Raw genomic sequence first — 8,794 nt, forward strand, 5'->3', positions numbered from 1 at the left:
GTGGTAGCCAGGCTCATCAAGAGAAGATTCTCCAAAATGGAAACGTTTAATGGGAAGAAGATTAAAAGCCATGTCCCTGGTGCTTAGATTGAGGGGAGTCATCACTCGGGTCCCAATATCTATGTCCACAGATGATATTAAAGAAAATGTGAAGGGAGGCAGAGTGATTGAGGCCAAAAGGTTGATCGGCATGAAAGAGGGTCAAAGAAGTGAACGCTTATCAGTGATGCTGAGGTTTGAGAAAGTCTTGCCAGGAAAAGTACAGATTCAATGTAAGAAGATCTGTCCCATGGGACATGTAGCTGCTTAGTGTGAAGGAAAGAAAAATTAGCCAAGTGTGTTTTTTATTTATTTAACTATTTAACTTTTATTTAACTAGGCAGGTCAGTTAAGAACAAATTCTTATTTACAATGACAGCCTAGGAACAGTGTGTTAACTGCCTTGTTCAGGGGCAGAATGACAGATGTTTACCTTGTCAGCTCAGGGATTCGATCTAGCAAACTTTCGGTTACTGGCCCAACACTAACCACTAGACTACCTGCCACCCCCGGTGAATGTGGAGACAATGTGAAGGTTAAGTGCTGTAATTGTGGGGGAGAACACAGTGCAGCATTTGGTGGATGCCAGGTACAGAGAGGCTCAGAGATATAGGATCAGTTATGATATGTAGAGGCCTTAAAACAGATTGGTAGAACTACAGTGTGGACTGATGGAGCTTACATGGATATACCTGTAGTAAGTGGGCCTACTGTCAGGACTGGTGCTTCTGATGGTCCTGGCATGGTTTCGAGGCCTGTTCAGAAATCCTGTGCTCATTAATGTGCAAGGTGTGTTGAACAATAGTGTTCCGTCCTCCCAGGCTGCCGGGCCTGCATGATGTCGGATCAGATAGGGCCAAGTAGTGGAATAGCAGTGAGGTTTTAATGGCTGTAGAGATAGTCGGTAGGGCAATTTTTCTTGCCTTTTCCCTATCCTTTCCCATTTTGTGTCACAACGTGTAATTAATTCACACTCCAGAAAAGTAGACAGAAACACAGGGCTAGAAAAGAGAAATAGATGAATAGTAGTATAGTACTACTACACTCCAGTATAGTAGGTGGCAGTGTATGCACCTTGCAGTTGTTTGCGATGCGCCAATATAATTTTAAAGAAGAAGTTGACCATTTTTGATGACGTTTATTGTATCGATTTGAAAGTCAGTGTAGCGATATGTGCTAATAAAAAGGCATGTATTCGCGCATTACAACGATTTATTTGTCTACTAGTTATATTTTATAAGGTGAGTATTTGAGTCTTCGTTTGTTAAGGGGTTGTATCTGTGGGAAATATTGTTAGTGTGCCTCCGCGACAAAAGACCGATACAGTTGTTGTTTAACGTTAGTTGGCTAAAAGTAACGCGTTAGCTAGCTGGTTACGTCCTCACAAATGCAATGTAATGAGTTTTTTATTTATTTTTATAAACCTACTGGACTGTCTTTCGTAATGGTCTGCTCAGTGTGATGTGTGGTCGCGGAGTTGCAATCCAAACGACAGTTCTAGCTAGCGAGCTATGTCAGGGGTGGGTATAATTTGTGGAACGTTCCAATTAGGAATCTGTCCCAAAAATGTCGTAAAGTACAAGGTTGCCAACAAACAACGCATACAAAGTAGTATGATCAATTCACCTAGCTAACTAGCTGCCGAATAGGCATCAACTCACCACGTAGCGTATTCTTAATGTTTGTCCATAAGCTACCAGATACACTTTTCGGAAGAAACGTGGTGAGTGAAAACTTAATGAAATGTAACCCTCTCTCTACCCGGTATCTTATTCGGCCGCTATACAACTTTGTATGCGTTGTTTGGCGGCAATCTTGTTATTTACGAAGTTTTTGGAACAGGTTCCTGTTGGATCGTTCCATAAATTGTAATCACCACTGTCAGTTATCTATTTTGTCTTGACGCTGCTTTTATTTACAGGTCTATTTACCCATGCCACTGCCAGGAGTATCTTTAAGGGACACACTCTTTTCACGCCACTTAGATACAAAGTTATTTTCGTAGCAGGTTAGAAGAGCCTTTTCGCTAACCCTTTTCCTAACCTTAAGCTCTGTCTGAACCAGCTACGTTAATTCTCTTAACATACTAAGTAAATTCTTCTAACTTACTGCGTACGTTCTCCTAACCTGCTCCGAAAAAGTTACTTAAACTCTGAGAACAATGTCGCTTTACGACGACATGGGCGTCGGGAGTGCGACCAGTGACACCAAGACCGAGGGCTGGTCCAAGAATTTTAAGCTACTGCAGTCACAGCTGAAAGTAAAGAAGGCAGCTCTGGCTCAGGCTAAGGTGGGTTCCAATGGCACCGCAGGTTGATGAAAGCTGGATTCAGGCATGACTCAAAGCTATGTTTACCAAGGCATCCCTAGCCATATCTATGAACCTTGTCTCCACATCCAGAGGTATGGATGATGTGTGTGTGTTCCCCTCAGAGTCAGCGGATGAAGCAGGGTACTGTCCTGGCACCAGTCATTGACTTAAAGAGAGGAGGTTCTGCTGATGACAGACAGATACTAGACACACCCCCACACATTGCAGCAGGACTCAAGGTGAGGGCTGTGTGTGTTTCTGTGCCACAAGTATTTGTCAGGGTGTCCTATGTGAAATGTGCGTTAATGTGTGACTTATGTGATGTGTGTGTCAGGACACAGCACCCAGCGTGTTCACCTCGGGGGACGCGCTAATCCCCCTGGCTGATGAGTATGACCCCATGTTCCCCAACGACTACGAGAAGGTGGTGAAGAGACACCGTGAGGAGAGGCAGAGGCAGAGAGAGCAGGAACGACTGAAGGAGATAGAGGACAGAGAGAAGTACGACCTCTTACCGAACAGCACCAAAGCTACACTTCTAGAACATTCAACAGGATTCTGTTGTTATTGTTGACATAAGTTACAATGTTATATCCTTCAGGAAACTGTAAGGAAACTGAGGATGACGTATTGCTTATAGAAGTTTTCACACTGTAGGAATATGGACCTGACGATGACCACATCATTTCAGTCGATGTTCTGTCCTTCATGCTGATCTTGTGTGCTTCCTGTCCAGGAAGAGGAAGGACAGACACGAGGGCAGCAGCGCTCCGAGTGGATTCTCCCGCTTCCCCACGGCAGAGGGAGAGTCTGATGAGGAGGAGGAGGACTATGAGAAGGAGAAGAGGAAAAGGAGTGAGTAGACCACCTCTGGTTTCACTGAGCCTTCAAAGCAGATGAGCCATTATTTAGGCAGATGGACTTGTTCTTAATGTTAGGATAATGTTGTGAGTACTTCAGGATAATGTGTCTGACTGTATGTGGTGGTTAGACTATGTCCCTTGATTCTTACCCATGTCTTTCTTTTAGGTATGGGTGGAGCAGCCATCGCCCCACCCTCCTCACTCGTGGATAGTAGAGACAGTGAGTAATGGCTCACAGAGGGATTGGTGTCTGTCTGTTTGGGATGTGGGGGAGTTTTTCCAGTAGATAGAGGTGTTTATTTAACGTTAGGATGACATTCAACATGCTTCATCAGGATGAGGTGAGTGTTAACTGTCTCTCCCCTCCAGGCTCGTCATACTCCTATGAGGATGAGATGCGGCCCTCCCGTGGTTCTAAAGCAGCCATCCCTCCCCCCATGTACGAGGACTCTGACCGCCCCCGCTCGCCACCTGGCGGTCCCACCAACTCATTCCTGGCCAACATGGGGTGAGTCTGATACCCCCCCCTGCTGGGATAGAATGTCCTGTTAGTTGTATGTAGTCTCACGTGCCCAACTCAAAACACAACACACCTGAACACTGGCCCTCTAATGGCATCAACCTGTATAGTACAGCAGCTTAGTGTTCTGTCCAGTGGTGTTGTCTGATGTTGTGTCCCTGTCTCCCCAGAGGGACCGTGGCCCATAAGATCATGCAGAAGTATGGCTTCCGGGAGGGCCAGGGGCTGGGCAAACACGAGCAGGGTCTCAGCACGGCCCTGTCTGTAGAGAAGACCAGCAAGAGGGGTGGCAAGATCATCATAGGAGACGCCACTGAGAAGAGTAACACCATGCTTCATATCTCACTTTCTGCCGTCTCACTGCCCTGTCTCGCTCTCTCTCTCTCTCTCTCTCTCTCTCTCTCTCTCACTCATGTCTCTCTCAGCTCTCCTGTCTTTCTCTCAGATTTCACCTATCTCTTATTATATATGCACAGTCTACTCCCTCCCTCTCTCCTTTTTACACCCCCCCTTTCTCTAACACCAATACTCATGATTTCTTTCTACTAGATAAGATGGATACAAGCTTGTTTTCATTGTCTCCTCTAGTTACATTAACCTGTCCAGATGTTTTTATTTTTTATCATATAATACATAGGCCCAGAATGAATGGTCTTGGTTTCTAGTTCCAAGACTGTCTATTGTAATATTATTTGTAGCTGTGTATTTGGTCATCCTCAGTCAAGATTCAGTTTTTAATTGGTATTTTTCATTCATTGATGATTTTAATCTTCAACATTTGTGATCTTAGTTGTGTGTATTGGTGTTCTTTTGTTTTTTGTTTTGTGTTTGTGTCCCTCTCTAAAGCACCAGGATCCAGTAGCCAGACGGCAGCAGCTGAGCCTTTAGGCTGGGGCTCGGCTTCAATAGGTTTGGCACTGTCACATCACTTCCTCCCTACCTTGACGCATCACATCCGGTTTCGCCCCGTGTGTCTTGTTGTCCCATGTCTGTGCTGTCTCCATCTATTCGCATCTCAAACCTTCTCATTTTGACAGGCAAATTCTCCATTTTTTTGTTATACAGTTTGCTCATCTCAATGTGGGTCAAGTTTCATTATGGAACTACTAACCACATTTATTTTGGGCCTACATTATGATGGTTGATAACCTAGAAAATTATGAAAATATGATGTGTTAATTGAGTTTTTAGGTTAGTACCTGTAACCCTCATCTGATTTGATTAACTAGCTTTGTTAAAATCAGTTGTGGTCCACATTCTGGTCCACATCCTGGTCCAATCTACAGTCTGACTCTCCTCCTGTTTACATTTACCAATATATTCAGTTGTTTTACCTATTGTTGAAATATTCTGCTCTCTTTCTCCCATCAGCAGACCCCTCCAAGAAGTCAGAGGCCAACCCCCTCACAGAGATCCTCAAATGCCCCACCAAAGTCGTGCTGCTACGGGTGGGTGCTATGTGTGTCTTTGTCTGTGCATGAGTATTTATTGTAAATTCTTGTGTGTTCGTTTATGTGCATAGGTCCAATAAAGTGTGTGTGTGTTTTAGAACATGGTGGGCAGAGGAGAGGTGGATGAAGATTTGGAAGGGGAGACCAAAGAAGAGTGTGAGAAATACGGCAAGGTCATCAAGTGTGTCATCTTTGAGGTGAGAGGAATAAGTCTGTCTGTGTGTGTATGGTTAAGTGCTGAGTCATATTGTGTTGACTAATTAAGCAGTAAGGCCTGAAGAGGTGTGGAATATGGCCAATATACCACGACTATGGGCTGTTCTTATGCACGACGCATCGCGGAGAGCTTAGACACAGCCCTTAGCCGTGGTATATTGGCCATATATCACAAACCCCTGAGGTGCCTTACTGCTGTTATAAACTGGTTACCAACGTAATTAGAGCAGTAAAAATCTATGTTTTGTCATACCTGTGGTATACTACGGCTGTCAGCAATCAGCATTCAGGGCTCAAACCACTCTGTTTAGAATGTGTATTAAACTATGTTCTCCTCAGATTGCCCAGGTGACAGATGATGAAGCAGTGAGGATATTTCTAGAGTTTGAGAGAGTCGAGTCTGCCATCAAAGGTCAGTACAACCTTATGTGTTTGTATGGTTACTTTGTGTGTGTCCTTGAGGTTTCTGTAAGACGTGTGTGTGCTTGTTTGTCTGTATAACTGTGACGTACGTGTGTATATATAACTGTGACGTACGTGTGTATATATAACTGTGACGTACGTGTGTATATATAACTGTGACGTACGTGTGTATATATAACTGTGACGTACGTGTGTATATATAACTGTGACGTACGTGTGTATATATAACTGTGACGTACGTGTGTATATATAACTGTGACGTACGCGTGTGTATATATAACTGTGACGTACGCGTGTGTGTATATAACTGTGACGTACGCGTGTGTATATAACTGTGACGTACGCGTGTGTATATAACTGTGACGTACGCGTGTGTATATAACTGTGACGTACGCGTGTGTATATAACTGTGACGTACGCGTGTGTATATAACTGTGACGTACGCGTGTGTATATAACTGTGACGTACGCGTGTGTATATAACTGTGACGTACGCGTGTGTATATAACTGTGACGTACGCGTGTGTATATAACTGTGACGTACGCGTGTGTATATAACTGTGACGTACGCGTGTGTATATAACTGTGACGTACGTACGTGTGTATATATAACTGTGACGTACGTACGTGTGTATATATAACTGTGACGTACGTACGTGTGTATATATAACTGTGACGTACGTACGTGTGTATATATAACTGTGACGTACGTACGTGTGTATATATAACTGTGACGTACGTACGTGTGTATATATAACTGTGACGTACGTACGTGTGTATATATAACTGTGACGTACGTACGTGTGTATATATAACTGTGACGTACGTACGTGTGTATATATAACTGTGACGTACGTACGTGTGTATATATAACTGTGACGTACGTACGTGTGTATATATAACTGTGACGTACGTACGTGTGTATATATAACTGTGACGTACGTACGTGTGTATATATAACTGTGACGTACGTACGTGTGTATATATAACTGTGACGTACGTACGTGTGTATATATAACTGTGACGTACGTGTGTGTGTGTGTATATATATAACTGTGACGTGTGTGCGTGTGAGCGTCTAACGGTTAGGCGTGTGTGTCTGTAACTGTTACGTGTGAGTGTATAACTGTTATCTCTGTAATAAGGCTAATGCAGGGGCCAGTTTTAAATGGGTTGTCCCAGATCAGAAAGCAGGTGAGACTGTCCCCCCCAGGTGTTACATCACAGCTGTCACAGCAACCCCCTGTCCCTCCACGCACGCCGTTACATCACATCCTCTAAGGGAACAGAAACACAGCCTGCATAATATATACACACTAGACTGGGCCGGACACACGCACCCTGTTCATTTCTATAGAGACTAGTGAATGCTACTAATACCAGACTGGACACACACATTGTTACTATTTTTTCCCAGGTGTTTTGACTTTAGACAGTAAGGAATTCAAAGGGGGAGACAGGCAAGTCTTAGAGAAACCGTGGGAAAGGTGGGCCCTGGGCTTGAACCCCGGCATCCGGTGAGGAGACGCGTGTGACTTATGCCGGGGAGTCTTACCAATACACCACAGCTCTGCACATGTATCCATCTTTGTCCACACAAGTGCCAGTTTTACTGGGAATGTCCCGGTATTGGTGTTAGGATGAATAGATACTTGTCATCACTGCTCAAACACACACGCCCCCATGAGGTCATGTGCCTAACGTTGATAAGGAACTCTCACACAGTGTCCATCTCACTATTGTAGACTGGATGTGTGTTTGAACTCTGCCTCCAGGACTGTTTGTTGTTGTTTATTTGTGACATTCTTGGGAAGGAGAAGGGAACTTGGGTGATGTCCCGGCTGTGTTTTCCAGTGTTTGAACACCAATAAATACTCAGGCCTCTGATAGCCACAACTTTTTGGTTTTTCAAGCTTTGATAAGAATGAATTACGGTCCATGATGAAAACACTGTAGACTATCAAAGAGGAGCACCATCCCATAGACCGTGTTAGGATGACAGTATGTTTGTTCACGGTCCAAACGAACGAAACGACCCAATTCCTCACTAGTCTTCACTCAATGATACATCAGCAGTGATATTGCAGACCTGTCTGGCCAAAGCTGACAAAGTCAAGTCTGTAATGTTGATAAATGTTTGCACAGTAATAATGTTTGTTTCCTGTCTTCTCTCCTCTAGCTGTGGTGGATCTGAACGGGAGGTTCTTTGGTGGTCGGGTGGTAAAAGCCTGTTTCTATAACCAGGATAAGTTCAGAGTGTTGGACCTGGGAGAGCAGATGTGAGACACACACACGCAGTCCATCCCACCTGAATCGTTAAGACCCGCCTCATTCATACCGACAGGAACAGAAGAAATGCTCTGACACGCACACACATTGGTAATCACCAGTAGCTCTTTCTGTCTCTAAGTAGCTAAACCGTTATACTCTCAACAGCAGCACAATGTGTCTGTATTTAGTAAAGAGTTTCACCTGTAGTTTGTTTTGCCAGCAGAAAAATCCTGTATGTGAGGTAATGAACTACTGTCTTGGTCTCTGTGTCCTGGTATGAACATGTACAAGTGAAACCTGAAAATAAATGTTCCTTTTGTTTAAAATCTTTGGTTTTAATCTCTCTTCTAGGGCAGAGCGTAGTCTAGGAAGCTCAGTTTCTTTCTAATCTGTCTGACATAAGAGGCTCCCAGAGGACCAGACCCCCAGCTTTCCATCTTTACATAGCCCGGCACGGTGAGGGGGTACTGGGGCAGTTATGAAAGAAACACAGCCCTCCCCCTCTAGCCTCATTCGGATCTTATGTAAAACAGACTGGGTTCATAGGGGAGTTAGAGGACTGTCATAATGACTAATCTCTGTGGAGGATTAAATCAGAACAAATTAATTCCGATCTAGTAGTACACAGAAATGAGCTAATTCATAGAAAGGGAATTAAATTGACATGGACTCTACTATCAGATTTTATGACTAATCTCAAG

General features: G+C 44.0%; 1 protein-coding gene across 3 annotated transcripts; it reads left to right on the forward strand.

The window, feature by feature from the left end:
- Positions 1–1,044: 1,044 nt before the first annotated feature.
- LOC139566134 (splicing factor 45-like) lies at positions 1,045–8,419 on the forward strand. 3 transcript variants are annotated; one of them, XR_011673059.1, is made up of 13 exons: positions 1,045–1,280; positions 1,961–2,329; positions 2,473–2,589; positions 2,685–2,851; positions 3,087–3,205; positions 3,380–3,433; positions 3,583–3,721; positions 3,904–4,055; positions 4,580–4,770; positions 5,105–5,181; positions 5,283–5,381; positions 5,740–5,812; positions 8,002–8,419. XR_011673059.1 is itself a non-coding variant. In XM_071387078.1 (13 exons), exons 2-13 carry the CDS (start codon positions 2,201–2,203, stop codon positions 8,103–8,105), a joined length of 1,293 nt encoding a protein of 430 aa, XP_071243179.1. In that variant the 5' UTR covers positions 1,045–1,280; positions 1,961–2,200; the 3' UTR covers positions 8,106–8,419. The 3 variants fall into 3 exon arrangements, 2 of the variants coding, with proteins under 2 accessions (XP_071243179.1, XP_071243180.1); XM_071387078.1 differs by having other exon boundaries at positions 4,580–4,642; XM_071387079.1 differs by lacking the exon at positions 4,580–4,770.
- The last annotated feature ends 375 nt before the right edge of the window (positions 8,420–8,794 follow it).

The sequence above is a fragment of the Salvelinus alpinus genome, chromosome 37 (assembly GCF_045679555.1).
Source record: "Salvelinus alpinus chromosome 37, SLU_Salpinus.1, whole genome shotgun sequence".
Lineage (NCBI taxonomy): Eukaryota > Metazoa > Chordata > Actinopteri > Salmoniformes > Salmonidae > Salvelinus > Salvelinus alpinus.